Source organism: Papaver somniferum, chromosome 3 (genome assembly GCF_003573695.1).
Source record: "Papaver somniferum cultivar HN1 chromosome 3, ASM357369v1, whole genome shotgun sequence".
NCBI lineage: Eukaryota > Viridiplantae > Streptophyta > Magnoliopsida > Ranunculales > Papaveraceae > Papaver > Papaver somniferum.
In genome coordinates, this window is record NC_039360.1 from 202,054,225 (window position 1) to 202,078,403 (window position 24,179).

The window sequence follows — 24,179 nt, forward strand, 5'->3', positions numbered from 1 at the left end:
TTTTATTGAGGTTATTTCTATACAAAGTATACCGGGAGGTTTCACTGTATGCTCTGATGTATTTGGAGCAAATTTAAGCATACAATTGTTATTCTATGCCTGTTTGTTGTCTTGGATTTGCAGTGTGTGTTTCCGTAAGCTTTCTATAAGCATAAGGGTTTACTTTCTCATCTGTGGTGCTTAATATCCCTCGAGAGATTCATGCCATCAGGTACAAAATCAAGGAAAACGAAATTTAGGTTAACTGATAATTGTGGTCAGCTTCAAAATTTGGCGAAAATTTAAACCATTTATAAGAGAGATTTCATTTTTTTAGCGTCAAAAACAGTCCGAGGACACTCCAAAATTTGGTCTTCCCACTCCCAGAACGCGAAATTTGAGCAATAACGATTGCTCAGTTTTGCTGGACTTCTGTGAGATGGTTGTGTGTTAACTTTGGCATTTAACAATCCGGGATTCGATATTTGGTCAGTTTTCTAACACTGGAAGTTGAAACACCGGCAAAGAAATGATTTTTCAACTCTATTACACCTTTTGTATAGGGATCCTTTTCAACTTTCATACCAAATGATTCTGTAGATTAAAGAAATAATATACACCATCAGCATATGAGACTACAAAATTGCTGGTTGATAACACTCTTTTGTGCCTTCCTGACCAGTCCGCCTCACCTGAGGGTTTCCCACGCCCACTAGTCTAAGCTGGGCTAATCCATACATGCTGACCTCCTAGGAAGCACAATCTCTCTATACCATAAGTTAGGCAGGGAAGCACAAGCCACCTGTATTATGAGATCTCCACTTCTGATGGGACTAGGAAGGACAACTCTAAATCCAGACCATTTTCTGTCTCAGAAAACGGCAAAGTTCCTGGATTCTCCTCCTCTAGAAGCAGTTTTAAGGGTGTTTCTGCTGGGTAATTATCAAGGATATACTCAATTTCGTCTCCACTGATCTCCATATTATCCAAAAGAACCTGAAGAAAGATCAAGAAATATAGTAATGAAAATATAAGAGGTAGAACCTAAACCAGAATATATGAAGCTAGGCTGCAAAGACCAACCTCAAAAATCAGGGACAATTAAAACTTTATAGAAAATTATAGCGTTGCATACCCTCACGGTTTTGAGAAGAGCTGCATGGTGACTCCTGAGCAGAGAGATTGTTTTTTCGTACATGTCACGTATTAGCTCTTCAGTTCTTTTAGCAACGTCATCATCCAACTTGAAGTTAATTGGCGGTTCAATAAGGTCATAATCATCATAAAGCGAACCTTCAAAGTCCATTCTAGGCCCCACAAAGCTGACACTTCTCCTCCAAGGAGGTGGTTCCCCATGAACAGTCATTGGTTCCTCCAAATTCCATCTGATGAGGAAGAGAGAATGATACTTAGCACATCTAACCATAAAGTAAGACAGTATTGCTTAGGTCAGTAAACAGAAACCCACATGGTTAAGATTTTACGAGCGAGCCAATTAGCATCTGCAAGGTAGCTAACAGATGCCTTAGATGTATCTCGTCCATAAATTATCTCTTCTGCAGCTCTCCCACCAAGCAACACCTGACACATGAAACCGAGACAAACATGACATTTTCCAGACAATAGAAATGAAAGCCAATTGCCCTAGAATTAGAGAATAATTAGACCTGAAGGCGTTGCAACAACTGAGGCCGTCGTTCAAACATGTATGCCTCGTCATCCAAACGGTGAAACACAATTTGAGAGAATCTCTGAACGCATCGGTGAGCAACAAGTTTTATATAAGTGAAAAAGAAAAAGACAAAAAAGAAGAACACAAATTATATCTAGACAATCTGAGCATCTCAAACTAGAACCACACTCCAGAAGATTGGACACACATGGATCCAAGGGATGACGGATGACCTACTATCCTAATCACTTGGTCAAACTTTTCAATGTCAAGGAAATAAATGGCTAAAAACCATTCACCCAGAACATAAGATCACATGATCATCTAATTGGCTCAAGTTTACACTGGCAATCTTCTTATTGTTCATGAGGTTTATGGTGGCTCACGATTATCAACAAGCATGGCAAGTGGAAAAAAACATGGACCATGAATCCCTACAATTAAGTGAGAATTCCTAGAAAAAGTGTGGGTGGGGTGGGGTGGGGTGGGGTGGGGTGGGTGGGTGGTGGGGGGGGGGGGGGGGGGGGGGGGGGGGGGGGATTTGCATTAAGAATCGGAGTTCTGATGGAGAAGGGACAAGGATTCTTCGTCCGCCACTCTCAGGCAGCCCTAGAAGGAAGAAGAAGAGAAATAAATCTGGAGGAGAAGGAGTTAACACGGACCTCGCTGCGTGGATGGATAGATATGCGTTCACAGAACTCGATGTTTGCATCGTGGAGCCGCCTCAGAAGATGAGATGTCATAGCAGCTCCAACCTCAGTAGTTGCTCTACGGCATTGACCCTGATGACCCAATTCAATTCCAACACGCTTGGGACCCACGGTGAGTCGGTCAACTGCATCATCCATGTCTGACTGAAGAATTGATTGATGCCCTTTCCGAACTGCTACTAAAGCAGCCTCCTGAAGTAACTGCGCCAGTTTTGCACCGGTCCATCCTGACAGTCAGACATTTTGTTTCAGATTTCAAGTGGAAATTGTGAACTGCTGTAAACTATACTTTAAGCGGATACAGATGGAATCTTAAGGGTGTCATGCCATGACGTGGGGAGGAACCATGACCTCCAATGTATAGATTTTATATGGGTCTTTCATCTAAACAACCAGCTTAATTATCAGATTTCTAGCACATCTCAAACAGTCCAAACGAAAGAGTTTATACCATGAGTATTGAAGTATTAAATAAATTGACGGTTAAGAAGAATATATCTAAACTCCATACCAATAATACAAAAAGAGATCTACATTAACTGCACAAGTTAGTTAGAAGAAAAGAAAACGAAATCGTATACCAGGTAAGTTCTGAGCATAACTAGTCAGATCGACACTAGCATTCATTTTCACCTTGCCAGCATGAACTTTCAAGATATCTAGACGGCCTTTAGCCCCTGGAGGACGGATTCGTATCTGACAAAAAGAACCAATACCAAAATGGTGTGATTTTTTTTCCATCAGTTGCCAACAGCACAATTATCCAAAAGCTATCATAAACAAAAATGGTAACATAGTAGCCATGAATATACATGCCACTCATTTACTGGTGAGGCAATTTGGGGAATCATCTTGAATATGGTAGTAAAAGATATCATCATAATATAATTAATACTTGGCTTTATCTAATAACAAAGTCTTTGGTTCAATGGCAACTGCTAGTTCATTGCGAAAAATGCTTAGAGTTTTTGAAGACTACTCAGTTCAGATTTTCGCATATATAAAGAGAAGACAATGGGTGTGCATATATTTTAGCTAAATGGGGGGGAACGGCTGTTGAGGCTCAATGGTGGTCTGCACCACCTTCTGTGATTCATCGTGCAAGACAGAGATGTTATATCCACTAATGCATTATGTTAATTTTGTTTTTTCATTTCTTCAGCTTTCCCCCCTCCATTCTGTTCAGGCTCAATGGTCAGGTTCTTCCCCCCTCCGTTCTGTTCTCCTCTCTGTAGGTTTGCTTTTAAAATAAAAAATGTACAAGCGTCCTTATCATGCATGTCGATTAGCCTAAGAAACAGACCTTGCGGTCAAATCGACCCGGACGAAGAAGAGCAGGATCTAGCAAATCCATACGGTTTGTAGCTCCTAAGAAAATAACACCTTTGCCAGTATCGAACCCGTCAAGTTCTATAAGAAGCTGGTTCAGTGTAGTTTCCCTCTCCTGAGTGGCTGCATTATACTGGGAAGTGGTGCCTCCGCTAAAAATCCCTTCACGCCTGACTACCAGAATAGATACAAAGTCACTTCCACAACCAGCAATTTATTAGAGTTTATTTCTATGATATAAGTTACAGAATAGCATAAAATTATTCAGAGTCCAGAAACAAATACTTAGACATGAGTTGTTTATGCACATAAATAATGGATGAGAAAGAAAAATTCAAAGAAGACAAAAAAAATTTCATTCAAAATGAGATTATCCAAGCGACACAAATATCTAATGGTTTAATGCAGGTAAATAAAGGATCTTCCTGAAATAAGTAAGTTCATGTTAGACATGTCAACTTAAGGTTTTAAAATCATGTTTGCCAGGAACTATTTGATCTTCCTGAATGGTGATAGTCTGATAAAAACTCTGACATGCTACTGTTGATAAAACCTCACATTATGTACCAATATACTAGTTAACTATGACTTTATCATTACCAAGCTAATATATTAGGATTTCAAATAGTCAAAACTATTAACTGATCCAAAAAAAATAAAAAATCCTTATCCAATAACCCTTAACTAAGTTACATTTAAGAGAACACACATGATTATTTAAGCCATAAGCTCTTAAAACTTGCAACCCTAGATATAAACAATACAACTTATTACAGTTAACCCAAAATTGTAATAAGCTTTTTTTTATTATTATTAATAAGGAAAACTTAATTAAGTGTGATTGCCTTGTTGGATAAACCAAGTCCAAGGCTTGAAATAGCTTCCACTTTCAAATATACATAATACATATCAACTAGTATAAAGAGATAAAGACAGCCCGTATCATAAAGTTTATGAAACTAGGAAACAGTGAATAATTTATTCCAAAAAGAACATACAAGATCACTCATACCTAGTCGCCAATGCATCAATTTCATCAATAAAAATAACTGATGGTTTGTTGACCTGCAACAAAGAATTTAAAATTATACATCTTTGAAGTGTAATGCTCTGAGATATATAGCTTCACATGTAGAGAGAGCAGAAAATATGATGACAGGATGAAAGAGTCAGGTAGGTACTACTGAAATATTGAAACCATGCACGAGGATTGAGGATCTTTATTTAGGGAAGTTATAGTTGTTCACATGAATTCAGGATTAACCTCAATTCTAACCACATGGATATTCTTTACTATAATGCTAAGTTTATCATTGATTCATTGCTGGCCAACATCCAGTCCGGATATACAGTTGACAGCTAGCTGGTAAACAGAACTCGAGCTCCGTACAGCAAAGCACATCTTTGGTAATAAAGAACCCAACGATAATCATAAAAAGGAGATATACATGATAATAAAAAATATTTTCACCTTGGCTCGCTTAAAAAGATCACGTATACGGGCAGAACCAACACCAACTAGCACTTCAACAAACTCTGACCCAGCCATTTGGTAAAATGGAACACCAGCCTCACCAGCAATGGCTTTAGCCACCAAGGTCTGGAAACATGAGGAACAATTAGCCGCTGCGAAATTTTGAAAGCAAACTGTGAATGAAATTTTTCAAAAATGCCACTAACCTTTCCGCATCCTGGAGGCCCCTCTAGAAGAACCCCATGAGGAGGTTTAATATTCAGTTTATCGAATAGATCCGGATTTTTCAAGTATCTCACCAACTATTTTATAAAATGCAACACATGGAGTTACAGATGTTAATCATAAGAACAAAAGGTTGCAACTACAGATGACCAAATGGCACCTGCAGAACTTTCCCCAAGTGAACATAATGGAGAGACATGAAGGAGTTGTAAGTGAATGAAAATACAATCTGGGACCAATATACTAGATCGAACCTTCAAGTGACAGTTAATATATTCAGCTATTGCCTCCATGGAATAAAATCCACCAGTAGTACAGTATCTTAGAGAGTGTTTCACAAATATATTTTCTCATCAGGGATCTTAGATTAAAGTGAATTTGTAAGATTTTGTGATGAAAGAAATCGGAACTACGAATAAGCTTCCACGACTACTAAGTAAGACAAGCTTTTCCGCTGACCACATACTTCACTTGACCAGAGTTGTGTACAATCTGGTCAAGCTCAGAGACTCCCAGATACCCAGGCAAGAAAACTAGATTGAGAAGCAAAAGGAGCTCAATTCCAAGTAAGTTACCCAAGCCTTTTTCACCTGTCTTATGTGTGAGTAATACAAGATATCATGTAAGTGAATTACAACTAAGGACCTGGAAGTTCAATAGGATATAGAAAAATCAGGAAATATTCTTGAAATATTTTAAGGCAAGCCTATACGACCGGTAATAACAATTTGGAAGCAGTATGCTAAAATGCTCGAATCGCTACAACTTTTGAACCTAGTCAATATGCACGGGTCCGGTGGACGAGTTATCTTAGTGTACCTCTTGGAGTTCCTCTACTGCTTCTTCGATCCCCGCTACATCATTAAAACTGACTCCTGTTGAACCCTGAAGGTATCACCGATCAGAAAATGTCTTTGAATTAAAATGCCTTCATTAACAAACTTGAACAGTGTTCATAGTTAGTAAGCAGAAAAACTAACATCAACACGAGCCTGTGGTTTGGATTGTCCAAATTCAATTCCTTGCCATATATCCTGCAAAGGACGAAAGATTAACAATCATTCGGATAAGGTTAACTCAGAGAGAGAACAAGAATATTAAAGATCTGGTAACTTACCCATTTTTTGAAGTTCTTTGGTCTCCGTGAGAGAGTAAAGCGGATAAGAAGAGCCATGGTCAAAAAGACCAATGAGATTGGTTTCATCATTTCAAGACTGGAAGACAGGCCGCCAAAAGTATAGAATTCAGATAATTTTGAGAAAATCCCTCCTTCACTAACAGTATCAATAACATTATCCCAGATTCTTTCTCCAACGGCAGATATGAGGCCTATGGAAAGTTTTAGAATTGGTTTTGCTAGGGGCCAGAAAACATATACAGCCATGAAAAATAGAAAACTCGTGACGGCAAATACAGCTGATGCCAGGAAGCCTCCAACAATAGTCGCCGCAGTAGCCATGACAGCTGTTAGCATCCCTAGCTCCACCATCATTCTGCTAGATATGGAAGAGGCTACAGGGTGAGGGTACTCGGGTAGCCTTCCTGTGTATGACTGCATCACAAGACTCAAATCATCATAAACTCTATTCTATAGCAGCTTTGCATGCTTTGAGAAACCAAGTAACCCACCAACTAGTAGCTTTCATAATGTGCATCGTGATCCTAACTATTCTCAAGGGAAAGCAGAGGGTTCTAAACATATTCTAGAATTAAAGAATATGAAGAAAAAATAATTACACCTAGTATACTTCATAGTTCCTACATAAACAGAATGTAAGCAAAAGATACTACACGGAAAAGATAGGGTGCATTTGGTTCTTAATCCAAATACAAGTTTCAAAAACTAGTATACAATCTGAACGCAATTTCAATGTTAATACATGAGAACATATTGGTATTGGATTAGATAAATGTTTAATATTGATGCAACTTCAAAAACTTTTACACTTCAGCTGTGAAATTTAAAAGAGCTTTTTCCTTTCCATTTTCAAATTCTAGGTTGTTTTCTGGATTATATCTGAAAGGTCATAGATGAACACGGGATCCTTAGTTTCCCTTATTTCTAATGACAAGTAAGTTGAATCTAATATTGAAATCACTGCCATGTTCTGCTTCTCTAACCTGACTAAGCATGATTTATGTTATAACGCTCAATCAGATGGGAAACTCATCCTAAAAGGGATATATACATTTCATTCTATCATACAATTAATGACTTACAAAGAAAGGATATATATCCACCATGACGAGCACACAGTACATCGTGGTGTTCAGACAACATACTTCATATAACTAAAACACAGGGAAATAGTAATATGTGCTATACAAAAAAAAAAATGAGCGAAAGATCACTTACTGTCAAATGCTGCTCAATTTCATATTGTGGGCCTTTGAATTGCTCAAAGACAGATTTCGCTTCATTCTCGTTTAACCTCATTGCCCTGTGTTACCAGGAAAACCCATCGGATAAAAGCAGTAACAACAACAACTACCACTACAAGAAAAGAAAAAGAAAAAAAAAATTGTACCATCTTGTTCTCTGCAAATTTTTATCACCCGGAATTTCCTTCAAGTCCACAATAAAATCTTTATATGCATACTTATACGAAATTCCTGAATCAGCCTTTGAAGTCAGTAGCTTCACTTTACCAGTCTTAAAAACCTTTTGAAATTCTTCAAAACTCATTTGCGGCAAATTCTCTAAATCCCTTTTGAACTCCTCTTCTTCAGATAAATTCTCATGAAAAACATCTTCAGGAACATAAAGTTTCCCTTTATATTCCCTTAATAAATCTTTTAAATACACAGAATCAGAAAATTGTTGGTTCCCATCACCCATTTCATCTTTTTTAAATCCTAATTTCACACAAAACTGTTTTGCAATTTCCAAAATCCCTTCATTAGGAACTTTATTACTCAATATTTCTTTTTCTCTCAAAGTATAAAGTTTATTCCCTACTAAATACTTGGGTTCTACTAAGCTAGGGTTTTCTTTCAAAACCCTAGTTATAAAATCGTCCCCACTAGGTTTACTAGTAGTATCAGATTCAGAAGGTGTTTCTGAGCTTGCATTACGAATAACACCGAATGAACGAAGCAAAAGAGGATGTTTTCTTCTAATGAAATGAAACTGTTTTGATTGATTTGGAAATGAAATTGAACTTATATTTGTTCTTGGCCGGTTTATGTTGCATTGAGGATACAAAACCCTAGTTGACAACGAACACTCGCTTGCATTCATTGTGACAGAACAAGCTGTTGATTAGTTTTGCTGAGCCAGTCTCAGTAGAACCAAAATGGAAACTCAAACCTACCAAGTACTAACATATCTCTTTGTTACCATTCGCAAACAGTAATGCCTGATAAGTTATCTGGAATGAGTTTTCTTTGGTTTATCTGTAAAAAAAAAAATTGTTTTGTATCTGAACGTAACCGGTTATGCATTTGTGTTTAGTTTTTCTTTTGGGCGTTTTACAAAAATAGGTTTTTTTTTTATGGTTTACAAAACTAGGCCTTTTTCTTTAGTTCTTACAAAACTAGACAAGTTTTGACCAAAATCGATGGATGGAAAGTTATCACCGTTAAGAGAAAGTACAAAGACTTATTAGTCATTTGAATCGGCAATTTAAGCCTGTATCACTGATCTCACTCGGGTAAGTCAAGATAGATTGTGTACATGTGAATTCGGATATGCCCTGTGGACTGCTTAGGTGGGAATCAAGTAGGAATCATGCCATGGCAAAGTTTTGTACATGTCACCATTCACAGTTCCATAATCCACAACAACTTATCATATAGTTCCGCCATTACTCAAACCTCAGCTAAACCTTCAATACCAGCAGCAACACAATCGTATTTCATCACCGTATGATGATGCAATTATGGTGGTGGCATATAGACAAAATTAGTACAAAATCAAAACAAATCCAAGGTCATAATGACCCATCCTACTACCATCTCTATTTCCCTGAAATTCAACCTAACATTCATCTATTTCTGCAACCAAATCAGTTCAAGTACCACTATTGAAGCATACCTTCTATGTATTGCTTCATTATCTGAAGTCAACAACATCACCAAACTCAAGCCAACACCCCACTTCTATGTAATTAACAGCAACTGCTCAACTTTCTTCTCTACATTCTCAGCGGTGCACCTGCACCTTCACCAAAACCAGTTACACAACTGCAATCTCAACCTCAAACTGGTAGCATAATCTCGGTCCCACTTGCATCTCAACTCATTTAATCTTCTCTACTGTTCCTAATCACTAACAATGACAACAAACACAATGGCATTTATCTGCAACAGTATCATCTCCATCTCGTCATCAATGACAATAAAACACCAGTTAAACCATTACCAAGTTTGAAGAACACTTCAGATCCATTAAACTAGTCAGCGCAACAGTTCATCTTGTGATTGTAGATGGATCTGTTAAACAGCTTCACATCCATTAATCAATCTGCGAAAAACTGATCCCTCGAGCATTTCCACAAACACCTTTTGTACGTCCTGCTGGTAATACCGACTTGAGCTTCTCATTGTTTCCTAAGCCGCATTTCCACAAACACCTTCTGTACGTCCTGCTGATGATTTCTGGCAGCAAACATAATTCTAAACTTTCTTTATTTCCCTGATTTCTCATTTTGGAACTCCATCAATTCAAAAAACATTTATCCTTAGACTCAATCTCCCTCATTCATTTCCATAAAAACAACGCGACAAAAAATGTTCCCCACGTTTTTTTGGCATAAACACTGTCCGAAAATTAACCCATAATAATAACATCTGCATCATCTATAATCAATAATAAACATAGAGAATCACACAAACGATGAAAAACGTATAAATGGGTTTGTCACTAACCTTTATTTTCTTTTTCATTTTGATTTCGCCATCTTACCACGATTAAATCTCAATCAAACAACTTAATTTTGCGCTAAAAAATTAATCCAAAGTACGATTATCCTTGATTTCAGACGAACCTATAAGTTTTCGATCAATTTTGAAGGAGAAGAATATTCTGATTGGAAAAACCAGGGAGTGAAAAAAAACTAATGAAACGGGGAGATTGTTAACGAGAGGAATTCAGATTATATAGGTAAAATATAATGATGATAGTCTTAATCTTAACCGTCGAATCTCATAGAGATTTCCAAATATTAGATTTGATAATTGATGCAGAACGTGACACGTGTCGATGTCGATTATTTTAATCGCCGGTTCTATAAACCGTTGATTTTTTATGGATATATAAATCATTAGATCAGTTGTAATTGACCTTACACTTGTCATCATCTCTATAAACGTATAAAAGGGCATTTTAGTAATCTTCACACATTCACGAGATCTCTGCAGCGGAGATTTTGGCGATATATTGACCAGTCAACATGAGATATTGACTGAGATAACGTACTTGGATAAAAGCCGTTCAACTGGCCTAGATTTGTAAGAAATAAAAAAAGAGGCCTAAAAACGAAAACGAGGGTCCAAAACAGGCCTACTTCTGTATATATCTCTTTTCTTTTTCAATGCAGTATAGGGGAAAATTATTATTTTCCCAAATCTTGAGCCATTTTAAAACCTGGCGAGATTGGGGTATACCCAGATTTATATGGACATGGTGCCTTATTAAGGGGAGGCTAAATGTGGGTGAGTTTACTTTATTACCCTTGAACTAATTAACCCTATTACTTAATCTAATAACCCTAAAATTAAAAACTTAAAAAAACCGTTAATCTTCTATTCTTCTTCATCTCATCTTCCATCAAACTCATAAGAAAAAATCTCTGAAAATTGAAAATTTTGATTTTCCTGAAAAATGGTTGATTCCAAACGATCAATAGATAACACAGATTCAACAGGAAGTATCAAAAGATCCAAATTAGAGAAAAAAAGGTAATGAAAAAGATGGAACTAGTAAACCTGAAAGTCCAATCCCTGAGAATGTTGAAAACAACCCTCCGCCGGTGAAAAGAAGATTGTAAGTGATTTCTAAACTCAACCCAATATTCTGATGTGTCATATGATTGTTATATTAGGTTAGAAATCGAGAATTATGATTTTCAGGGTTTTTGGTCGGCAAGGTCGATAATTTACAACCATGCCGACGATTGTTGTTTTGTAAAAGCCAGCATGGTATTAGGATGAATAACCTGCCGACTTTTCATAGTAGCCATGGCCACTGTTAGACAATAACCAGGGCCGACATGGTATATTAACAAACCCTGCCGGCTTACATTCATCCGACATTGTCTTATACTTAGACCATGCCGACTTTAGGTCACAGAAACTTGATTTTCATTAGTTATAGCCAGCATCTTTCTTGAATAAGACCCTACCGGCTGTGTTTTGGTGGTCTTGGTGAATGGTTATAACCATGCCGACCACGTATTGGTCGGCAATGTATATATTGTCGACCCTGCCGGATGTATTAGCAGAACCATGTTTCAATGTTTAGAATTTTCATATCTCTTATTTGTGTATTGTGTAGGTTCCCATAGGCAAAAATAGAAGATACCCCTTGTACGGTAACTGCAGAAGAGCTATTAGAATTTATTGACGGAATTTATCCCAATGTAGGAGATCCTAAAGATGAAACTGAAGAGAATTGCCCTGTAAGAAAGTTACTTCTGATGGGTAAGAAAGATCCTGAAGAATTCCTAAGGTTTATGAACAGTCCTAGCAATCCCCTCAACTATGAAGAATGCACATCATCAGAGGAGGAAGGAGAGGAGGTTGATTCAACTTTTTTCAGGTCATGTGACTTTTCTGGAGTGAACCCCTATTACAATGAGGCCAGTGACTACATAGGTCCAGATAAGGGAAAAGCAAAAGTTGATGCTGGTGAAAAATCTAGTGACGGTGAAAAAGCTAGTGATGGGAGGAAGATAACAACAACAAGAAGGATCCATGAAAAGCTTAAATGTTATTATGTTTCACTTGGTTTAGAAACTTAGATTGTGGTTTGAACTCTTAGATTATGTTTTGAACTCTTAGATTGTGGTTTTAGACTTGTTAAACTTATGTTAATTTTCAGTTTCACTTGCTTTAGAACTTATTCTTTTTTTTGTAGTTTTAGATAGCATCAGAGTTGTAGTAAGTCGGCATGGTGTGTAAAATAGACCCTGCCGACCATACCAGGCTTTATATGCCACAATGCTGTCAAGGAGTGGTGGTCGGCATGGTTTGAAATCTAGACCTTGCCGACTTAAATGTTAGTTGCACTTTTTAGGTACAAAGTACAAGCCATTGAATGCTCAACGGCTATAAATTTCAAAATCAAGATATTAGATGTGTTGTTATTATAAAAGAATTCTCAACTTCATCTTCAACCTTGCATAAAGAATGGAAGTTTCAAGTGCAACACAACCAAATATTTGTAGTCTTTGTACACTGAGTGGTCATTTTACAAACGATTGTCATTTTGAAGGAAGCAAATGCACTATTGAAGGTTGTAAGGGATTCTTATTTCTCATGAAAGCTGCAATAGGAAGTGTATATCAGCCGTATGCTTCAAAATGCACTTGTTGTGGGTTTTTCTATTGAATAGATGAGCGCCTAGCTCCGTATGAAGATAAAGTTGCTAAAATCAACCTTCTACCATGCACAGATCCATGTTGCGACGGTAAGATGAAGCTAATTACCTCTCCTAAGAAATTGTGTACCGGAAAAAGATACTATCTATGTCCCAAATGTGTTAGGGTTAAGTTTTTAACGTTTTTATGCTTTAATTAAGGTTTGTATTCGATGTAAAGTCGGCATTGTACTAAATTAAAAGTGTGTCGGCTGCTTCATAGTCGGCATTTAAGAGTTTACAAACCATGCCGGTGAATATATGGTCGGCAGGTTTTTCCTAATACACCCTGCCGACTATAATGTATGAGAACATCCAGAAACAAGTTTTTTTTTGTTTTGATCGGCATGGTTATCTTCATAAAACCCGCCGGCGGATGCACGGTCGGCATGGTTCTCCTCATAAACCCTACCGACTTAATGCATTAGAACATCCAGAAACAAGTTTTTTTTGTCTGTTTTGGTCGGCATTGTTATCCTCAAAAACCATGCCGACCAGATAAAAGTCGGAAACCTGACGAAACCAAAACCCTGCCGACCCTGGGACAGTCGGCACTGTACGAGGGAAAAACCTTGCCGACCGTCCCATGCCTATTTTCCTGTGCTTTCATGCAGTGCAGCCGACATCCTGACGAATTAATAACATGCCGACCCTGGGAAGGCCGGGAAGGTCGTGTGAGAAATACATTTCCGACCAAAGAAGTATACACAAAAAAAAAACTACATCCATTTCATTCATTTGTAGTACGCCAAAGTACATTACAAATTAAATACATTATAAATGAATGTGATTACAAAAGTACTCCAAAAATATTCTTTAATTCCTACCATAATCAATCATCACTCAAATCTATTGGAGGGAGTTTATTCAAACCTATTAAACCTCCTTTAGTCAAATCTATGGGACATTCCTTAGACTCATCAAAAACATTCCAAAGGTCCATGTTGTCCTCATAAAGTTTCATCCATTCCTTGCTCTTGTTGTTTGTGAACTTCTCCCAAAAACTAAACCTACAAAGAGGAGGTAATGGACATTCCTTGTTAAGTTGTAGACCAATAAAATGATTTTTATCCACCAAAGCCATGACAATTCTTCTATGCTTGAGTTGCTCCATGCAAACCGCATGTTTCGGTGCAAATGTTATAGATAGTCCCTTACTAAAAAAAATGTACCACGTAATTCCACGTATCCGCCAATAGATGGCCACACTCCGGAATTCCCATCCAATGCTCCCATTTGACCGGTGCATTTCCCTCTGGGCCTTTAACACTAGTTAGAAAATCTTTAAAAGTTGCTTTTTTGTCCTCCACGGAACCTTCTAGCATCATTGAGATATGAAACTCCTTGTTGTTTTCTAGTCGTGCGGCCATCTTCTTTCTTATGTATTGTCATTGGGTGAGATTCTACTCAACCGCTCCACTTAGGTGTCCCAATTGTTGCGAGACAACGTGAAGCCCATAATTTCCATCTTTTGGGACGTCGTCGCAATAACGAACTCTTGAATAATTGGAGGGAGTTGTGCGCGATACTCTTGCAACACCGGTTGTACTACCTTCCTTGGACGACCTATTTTCTTTGCAACATCTACTTGGCTTGCTTGACTCTCAAGAGGTAGAGTGCCATTTGGATTCAAGTTTGAGACCGTTGGTGTAGATGAATCCTTCTTTGGCCGACCCCTTTTCTTTCCAACAAATTGCACACTTGCTTGACTCTTAAGAGGTGGAGTTTCATTTGGATTCAAGTTTGAAACCGTTGGTGTAGTTTTTTCTTTGCTCGTCCGACCCCTTTTCTTTTTAGCCGGCTCCTCTTTGTATTGCGCCTCGGTATACTGATGTCCTGATGGATCACACTTTGTACTCAAATGCTCTTTAATTTGTTCCCTTTCAGATTGATCGCTCTTTGTACTTAAATACTCTTTAATTTGTTCCCTTTCGGATTGATCGCACTTTGTACTCAAATACTCTTTAATTTGTTCCCTTTCTTCCGCCCTCGTCTTTGTGGTAGGTGGTCTACTGTTAGGATCTTGTTTCGCCGGTTCTTGAAGTTCTTCCATAAAAGGGTAAACAATCGGCATCAAATTGTGCTTCATAGTTTGTTTGTCCAACCTATTCAACTTGGGGTACTTTTCAAGGATTATTCTCCCAAGTTCCATGTCGCCAAACTCTTCACTGGGATCTTCTCTTGGAGCCGGTTTGAAAGATAATTGCTTCCAATAAGGATCAATATCATCAAGAGGAATGGGAGTTTTATACCTACCAAGCATATGACGACATGGAAGTCTGATAGCCTTCATTATCCTATACTTACAAGGAATGCTCGGGTCGTCATACTTTTTATACTTTTTAAACAAATAGAGATGTTTCATCATAGAACGTATTGCCCAATGCGAAACGTTGCAATGTATACCAACAAGCATCCAATTATCCTCCTTAAACTTCCTCAACTTCCGGAAGATACTTTCTTGGAATTTATTTTTTATCTTGTTGATATCATTATTAGTGTACTCATGGATAGCACGTTGCACCGTCATAATCCCATTTTGACTTGTGAAAAGTAGACCTTTTAGTCTCCCATGAGGTTGCTCTACCATACTTGTGGATTCAAGTTTGAAATGTTTATAGTCGTAAGTAAAAGCATACATAAACCTCTCTTTGTATGGCCTCAACCATTATTTCTTGTAATATTCCACTACTTTGGGGTAATTAGTCCCCCAATCTTCCTCGAACTCCTTCAAGTTTATCTCATATCTTGCAACACTTATCGACCAAACCACTTTATCCTACACTTTCATGAATAACCCAAACTTGATCTCACCTTCTTTGCATTCTTCGTCTTCTTTCTCTTTCTCCTTCTCTCACTCCTCTTTAGTTAGTGCTAAGACGTTCATCTTCCTCTTTTTCACGTCCTTTCTTTGCCTTTCGTTTTTGGATATGATTTCTACAATTATTTCTAAGATTGCATTGTATATGCCAAGTGCAAAGGAAATTTTGTGCATTGGAAAAGACTATCCTCACAACGTTCATTATTGCTTGCTCATTATCGGTGACTATAACCCCGAGAGTCTCGTCTTCGTGGTAGAGAAGCTTCAAAGTTTCCAATGCCCAAATATATCTATCATACTTCTCACGATCCATAAAACACCATGCCACTGTGAATGATTGCTTATCCGAGGTTTGTCCAACAATGTTCAACAAAGGCACGTTGTACCTATTCGTCTTATAAGTACAACCCATGAACAAAACTTGGTAAAAGCAACGCGCCAATTGAATCATATCGGGATGCGCAAGAAAAATACGATCCACCTTCCCCTACGATGACTCATGGTGTCTCACCGTGTAGTTGTATTTGTGTATTAACCATTGTGATTCTTCCATCACCTTTCTTCCATCCCATTCAATTCTTTTAACAGTTGCCTTGGCCGCATAAATTGTAGGCAATGAAGAAAGATTATGCGGGTCGTCCCTCTTGAACTTACTAAATAGCTTGCTTGGTTTAATTCCCCAACTTGTTTTTACTTGTTCGAACTCGTGCGGTTTCAACTTGGCAACTTTACAATGCCCAACAAGAGTTTCCGGATCTTTATGGCTATGCCAACCAACATCAACTCTACTTATTCTCCACACGCTGTCGGTTTCTTTGTTCCTCCAAAAAATAATCTTGAATGGGAATCCACACTTCTTTGACTTCGTCTTGTACACCCTAGTCGTCTTCTTATCATACACATATCCCTTTCTCTTGTGACTTTCGTCCGGCGACCCATAACACTCGCATACCATTTCAAACCGCGTAGATTTTTGTTGGGTGTTTTTCACTAGAACGCACATCTTCTCTTTTACTTTCTCAACAATCCATTTGACCGCGTCATTTTTATCCTCCCATTCCAAATCATTAGCGTAATGTGCGGAAGTATCAGGACCCCTAATTTTCTGAGCTTGAGGCTGATCCGTCATCGGTACCAATGCAACAATCTACAAAACATCAAAAGCTAGTTGATATGTATTACCAAGGTCGGCAAGATTGACATATAAAACACTGCCGACCGCAAAAAGCCGCCACGTAGGAAAAATTTAACAGGGCCGACCAGACTAGAGTTGGCAAGGTTCTAAAACTTGAAAATGCCGGCTTAAGCATTTTCAAGTAACGGCTCCTGTGTTGTAAAACTGAAAGTCCGCATGGTGTAGATTTTCAACCCTGCCAACATGAATACTGCTCATGAAAAGTCGGTACGTTGTTGAAATACAAACCACACCGGCGTGTTTGGTCGTCATGATCGACAAGCGTCGACCCTGCCGACCCTGTGCAGCAAAAGTGAAAATAAACACAAAATCCATCATTTGCATGGAAAAATCACAATGTTCACCACGTATGTTGTCTACCTGATTACTTGTAGCTCCATTCTCTTCTTCTTGGTCATTGGATTCTACGTTTGGCTCAAGATATTCATCACTTCCATACCCGTCACGAGTTTGAGGAAAATAAAAGTGAGGGTCATGCATGTAATCCATTTGATCATGGTCTGGTAGATCATCATACAAGTACTCATATGTAGGAGGAAAGTTAGAAGACTCTCCCACTTCAAAATCAGGATTTGAATCACTCATATCACAAATTTCTCAAAAACCCTAACTTTCCTCCCCCCCCCCCCCCCCCCCCCAAACTTCCTCTACTACTTCATTCTACTTCTCTCTCTAAATTATTTCTAAAACCCAACTTATAAATCAACTAACTAATCTAATCATTTTAATTAAATTAGTGCTAATCATTGTGGGGGCATTTTAGCCATTTATAAAATACAAGGTTAAGGGGTGGATTGGTTTTACTTCATAATGACCATATTTTGTCTTATTGGGTATACCCCAATTAGTTTGGGTATTACCCCAATCAAGACAGGTTTTAAAATAATTCTGGGTAGTCTATTAAAATTAATAAATAAAAGAAATCATACAAAGCTATTGGTTGGTAGCTTAGCAACAAGCTGGGCTCCAACTCCTCTCTGAATAGCAATGCTTAATCTATGGAAAATAAAACTACCAAAACCACTACTAGCGTCATTATTAACAAGACAGTTCTTCAGACGCTTAAAAAATATAAAGTGTCTTCACCAAGTTCCCCCAAGGTAAACAAAGCTAGGACCCCCAGACCATACTCGAGTGCAGTGCACTTATCTAAGTATTTAATACGCTTTCTTGAAACCGCATTAGAAATAGCTTTCCTTGGGACAAAAGAGCGTATACCATCACCAGTAAAGGGTGAGACGCCAGTGACATCCATACAAACATCTTGACCATTTTCCCAGTTGAGAACAAGAATATCCGCAGGCCTCAAGTCTTTGTCCTCATCTTAATGAATACCAAGAGAGACTTCCTTGCGTGCAGGTACACCAGCTTTGTAACAAATATCAGCTACAATATCACGGACAAGATCATGTCGAAACTTACTTCCAACATCTTTAGCACAATGAAGCGCATGATATCCAAAGATGTCCATAGATCTGTTACAACTTGTGCACAATCCATTCTCAACAAATAGTGGGATACCGAGACGATAGCAAAGCACGGCTTGGAACTGTCTAGACCCAATACACTGATTAAGCCTACTGATTGGTACAACTAATAAATAATCTTGAGCGTGTTTGACCCGGTTACACTTCCACAAAATAGAATCTCTTGTAGACATAGAGAATTGGTCTGGGATTTGCTTCTTAACTGCATCAAAATAAGTGACTGCCAGGGAGTGCATGGAAGGGGGGCAGTATCATCAACTAATAAGCAAAGACTTTGTTTGTTGAGAATAAACTACCCAGAATTATCTTTTGTACTGAAGCTGTCTGATTTTGAGAGGAAATGTAGCAGTAGGTGCGGGTATCCTCCATGGTGTAGATGCCAAGGCCACCATCTTTGATAGGAAAGGTAGCCAATCTCTGCTGTAAAGGACCAAACCTGCCCCATCGCCAGTGATTAAGAGTCTCAAATACTTAAGTAGATGGTCATCAAAAAGATCAGTGGCTGATTGCAAGGATGCTGGATTGGTAGAACGCATTGAAAAATATAATCTAGACACACCAGTGCAATTGCGAAGTAATAGCATCTCACTTTGAGGGTCTTTGAGGTTTTTGATTGCATTCATCAATTGAACAGTCTTATTCACCCTGGTCAACATCATATCACTAATAAAGTTCAAATCCAAACTCACGGGTCCACCCAAAAGCTTAACACCATAGAGGGCCTACCAATGTCGGGAGGGAAAACACCATTTTCCTAACGTTAAGATGTAACCCCCTACTTGGTCCTCCAGCTTCTATGATACTCAAGGCCTTGGCTACCTCTAATGTATCACCAATAATGGTACCATCATCCAGGTACCAAGCATGTAAATCAAGTGTGCAACGAGAAGCAATAATCTTTACTAGAGGATGAAGAGTCAATGCAAACAATAAGGGACCAAGGGGGTCCCCCTGCTGAACCCCGAGTGCAGAAGACAAGATATATTGGTCATAATAGAGTTTAGCGGGTCGCAAATAATAAAACTCTACCCAGCTAGAAATACCTGGACAGTGAAGACGAACCTCTTTGATGAGCTGAGATCTGCTCACCATGTTGAAAGCATTGGAAAAGTCAATAAGCAGCATTGACATTTTATCCGAGTGACCTTTCATCTCTAGTAAGCAATTTACAACATGTAAAATACTCCCTCCCCCCGGCAGGCATACCAACTCCAAATTGATAGTCACCTAAATTATAAGTCATGTCTTTTCCGACGGCAAAAGAATCTACCTTAGAAACCAGTCTTCGCCAAACCGTACCAACCATAATTGGCCTAATACCACCCCCTGGTTTAATTAATGGAGTCAAGGGCGCACTGGCAATAAACACGCCTAAATTATTGGGGCATTTACCGGCCAAACAAAGATTGACAACCCCTGTAATCGAAGCGAGTAAATTATCCGCCACTGCAACTGCAACACCACTCATCACATCAAATAAATGTTGCGCACGTAATCCGTCGCGTCCAAAAGAAGTGCCTTTTGGGAAACTCTTTATATCACCCAAAACAGCCCTAGAATCCACCGTGATTGGGTCGACTGCCACAGCTTCAAAAGGAATAACAGGAGGAGGTGCTGATGGATGCTTATCTTGCAAATCAAGGAAAGTACCCTCATTGCGTGGAGCTACCCCAGATGAAGAAAGCATGCGTATTGCAATCGATAAATTGCCACAATTAATTTTCTTCTGGCAAGCCAAAATATTGGCAGCACCTTGCTTCTTCGAATTTGCCTTCCCATTCCCCATACGAACAGGCTGCTGTAAAAGTTTAGACACCATGACAGAGCAAACGTTAGGCCCCTTCCACACCGAAATAGCTTGATTGATGGCCACGACCTGAAATCTTTTTATACTGCCCAACTTTGCCTCAACTGAACTTCTTGATCTAAATAGGGTTAAGGTACAAATTGGAAGAAGTATAAGTTGTAACCACGCTGAGAGATTACATGGGATAACAATAAACCTGTCGAGACAAATCTTCAACTCAGTGGAGAAGGCAAGCCGACACTAATGTGAAATGCACTTAACAATTGTGAACTGTCTTTGAAATATGGCATTCAGTAAATCCGTGGAAAGTGCAACACCAATATCGTGACCAGTGGAGGGAGCTTCAGCAACAACATCACCATCAAGTGTAGGAGCAACACAGACAACGTCAATGGTAGAACTTAGGCATTCAACAGCAGCGCCATCTGGTTTATCTAAACCATGGAGAAGAAAATCAGATCCATCACCATTGAGAGGTCCGGCAATGACTTCTCCATGAACAACACCTTCTCTGCCCCTACATGGCATCTTCCAAGCATGTAGATGCATGCATATACATCACAGCAGCGTACGAAGACTGCAAAGAAGTTTTTCCCAAGCAAGACATACGTTCAAATCATTGGAAATCAATTCTGTTGCAAAAACCTTTCTTGTCTTCGGAGGACAAAGGCCTGTCGTGCAAATGTTTAATGAAAGAATCCTTGGCGTATCCTCTGCCATTAACGCCATCGCGACAACTATGGAAGGTCTTGAAAGGGCAATGGCAAAAACCCTCGTCCGTTGAAACTGTGTCTGTAGATATGAAAACACTCAATGGCAGCTGGGTAAAAGGAGTATCAGACAATCGAGCATGAGAATAAGCTCCAGTGAATCTGGTCATAACGACAGAGGATAGGAACCCTAGAAGAGATGAAAACTATAACCCTAAAAACAAAACAAAAACCACAAGCAAAAGAGCAGAAAAGGCGCTCAAACACAAAAGACCTAATTCGAAAAAGCTGTTTGAAATTATTATTTTAAAAAGATATTACATTATTGATAATATAATAAATTTTTTTTTGCAAATTATTTTTTTTTAAAGAATATTTCAAGAAACTAGTTGAACATGTTTTCGTGTCGCAAGGGGCAAGCTAACTCTAGCTTCCATGCTAAAATCTGACATATTACGTCATAGGAGACTCGAACCTGAGACCTCCTGAAGCGCATCAACTTTTGAGGAACGGGATGACCAGCTAAGATAGCTACCCATTTTAATAAACCAAATATAGAAGTATTTTAGTTGGTAGCCTAGCAACAAGCTGGGCTCCAACACCGTTCTGAATAGTACATATTCTATGAACTATGAAGAGGAATTAAATACCCTTAATTTTGACACCCAACAAATATATCATTATACAACAATAAATATACTCATGTCGTTTAAAAATGTTATCCATTAAAAACTAGATTACCTTATTACCCTCACTTATAATATTATTTTTCATTTAAAAACCTTATCCCTTAACAAATTCTTTTCTCTAATACTTGACAGACACCACCACCACCATTCCACCACCGCCACTGATATTCCACCACCACCATCATTGATGATGTTGTCATCGCTGCTATCACCACCACCGCCGCCGCCATCAAAATTAGGTGTCTACAACTGAAGTTGATCCAAAAATCAAAAGTTCAAAAACAACTTTACTAAATAATATTCCAGTTTTTTTTAGTCAATAATCGAAGTTGATCCCAGTGAATGGAGTCAACAACCAAAGTCGATACAAAAAGGTGGAACCCAGGAACAATGTTTCCAAATTATAGTTTCAACAACCAAAGTTGATCCCTTTAAATGGGATCAATAGTTGAAGTTGATCCCATTAAGTGAGATCAATAATGGAAGTTGATCCACAAAAATGGAATCAACAGTTAGAGTTGACAACACTTATACGAGTCTGTTTACTGTAAAAACCAATGAACCTGGAACCTGCAAACTGACATATCCTTAAGAAACACAAGAGTAACAAAAATTTCTGCAACAACCATCTTTGATACAAAAAAATGAAATGACATATAGGAATGAGTGAACTTGGTGTGAGTCGAACACGCATCATCTAACGTGGAGTCAGTCATGCTACCATTGCACCACAAATTCAACATTCGAAGAACTTTACATTTATAAAATCCAAAGACACGACCAGTACCATCATTCAAACAACAATACACAAACCAACAAAATCACCACGAACATCGCCACTACCAGCACCACACAACCACTACCACACCCACCAAAAAACGAAATCCATAAGCACACTAGTCTTTATAATGTTGATGTAAGAGAGGCAACATGAAATATCAAGAGCATTTTAGGTACTCGTAATATAAAGTATCTAATTTTTTTAACAAACTTGATTTAAACTACAAGCATGACTATACTAATGTTGTCAACAATAAGAGTTGATTCCATAGTTAGGATCGACAACAGTAGTTTATCCCATAAAAATGGAGTCGACAAAAGGAGTTGATCCCATAAATGGTGTCAACAACAATAGTTGATCCCTTAAAAAAAATACACCACCACCTTCACACTACGACAATAAAAACCACTACCATCACCTGCAATGCAACAAACGTCCACCACCACCGTTGTAATAACACCTTCCACCACCTTCCACCACCACTAACAGAAGAACAACAACACCAATACCAAAAACACTAGTTGATCCCATAAAAAATGGTGTCAACAGTAAGAGTTGATCCCATAAACGGTATCAACAACAATAGTTTATCCATGAAAAAAACGTCACCACCTTCACTAATACATTAAAATCAACCACCACCGATGTAACAACACCTTCCACCATATTCCACCACCACCACCATAACAACAACAACACTAATACCCAATGTTTCTATCATCATTAGCACCACCAATCTCACTAGTACAAACAAACTCCATTTGCTTGTTTCAGAAATGAATCACAGTCAAGGGCTCAATTAAAATCGAAATAAACAAAAAAATCATGTTGAATCAACACCAAAAAAAAAACAACCAGAGATCAAACTTATCTTTTAATTTGTTTTTCATGATTGAATCTCCAGATCCACTTATTGTTAAAGATTTTCATCGTCTCTTCCCAATTAATACACATCGTTATCATCGATTTCAGATTTTTCAAGATGAAATCAACTGAAATCAGAATGAATCTGATGTTTCTAATGACCAAGACTAGGATTTCAAAATTAGGTTCTCTCTAATTCGTCACCATAATGAATTTTTGCAGCTAAAAAAATGGAAAATCGATCTATAATCAATTTAGGAGGTGGTGGTGCAGATGTGGATTCAATTCACTCACGGCGACAGAAACTGACTTGGGTAAATATCGATTTAATCAATTGATTAGGAAGTGGAGAAAATATGGTGATGGTTGTGACGATGGAGATGGTGGTGCTAATGGTGTTTGTTGTGGTGGTGGCGTAAGAGATGGTGGTGGTACTCTGGTAGCATCAATGGAGAAGTGAAGAGGTTGAAGGTCTGGTGATGGCGGAGGAAGTAGTAGATGGAGTGAAAATATTTAGATCTGAAAAGAAAATAATGAAAGTGATTTTGTGTGAGGTGCGTAAATATGGAAACAAAAGAGATGTTAATGGACCTCTGATGGGATTATAGACGGAGAGGGGTATAATTATTGTGTGATAAGGGTATTTGTGAAGTCCATCAAAACAAGGAACAATTATATAATTACCACTTCTATGAAAGAGGTAACCACCTACTTTACGGTTTGCATGGTGATTAGCTAGGCAATTCTTCAACCTTCTCAAAAATACACGCGTGTCTTCTCTTAATTCTCCTATATTATTATTATTATAAAAATATTTTTCAGTTTAGAGCTGGAATAATAATTTTAGTTTAAGCACA

General features: G+C 38.3%; 1 protein-coding gene across 1 annotated transcript; it reads right to left on the minus strand.

Moving 5' to 3' along the window:
• Positions 1-489: 489 nt before the first annotated feature.
• On the minus strand, positions 490-8,794 carry LOC113358437 (probable inactive ATP-dependent zinc metalloprotease FTSHI 1, chloroplastic). The gene is made up of 15 exons (XM_026602003.1): positions 7,918-8,794; positions 7,746-7,830; positions 6,507-6,941; positions 6,370-6,423; positions 6,209-6,274; positions 5,371-5,466; positions 5,162-5,290; positions 4,703-4,755; positions 3,665-3,860; positions 2,943-3,057; positions 2,314-2,588; positions 1,647-1,730; positions 1,448-1,560; positions 1,115-1,364; positions 490-975 (listed from the first exon to the last, which is right to left on the minus strand). Exons 1-15 carry the CDS (start codon positions 8,628-8,630, stop codon positions 787-789), a joined length of 2,853 nt encoding a protein of 950 aa, XP_026457788.1. The 5' UTR covers positions 8,631-8,794; the 3' UTR covers positions 490-786.
• Positions 8,795-24,179: the final 15,385 nt, after the last annotated feature.

Excerpts from the sequence above, each read along its gene's own strand:
- LOC113358437 (XM_026602003.1), bottom strand. The coding sequence starts at position 8,630 with ATGAATGCAAGCGAGTGTTCGTTGTCAACTAGGGTTTTGTATCCTCAA. Across the intron at positions 7,831-7,917 it reads AATTTGCAGAGAACAAGATG|GGCAATGAGGTTAAACGAGA; the intron begins GTACAATTTTTT and ends CTGGTAACACAG. Across the intron at positions 1,561-1,646 it reads AGTTGTTGCAACGCCTTCAG|GTGTTGCTTGGTGGGAGAGC; the intron begins GTCTAATTATTC and ends TTCATGTGTCAG.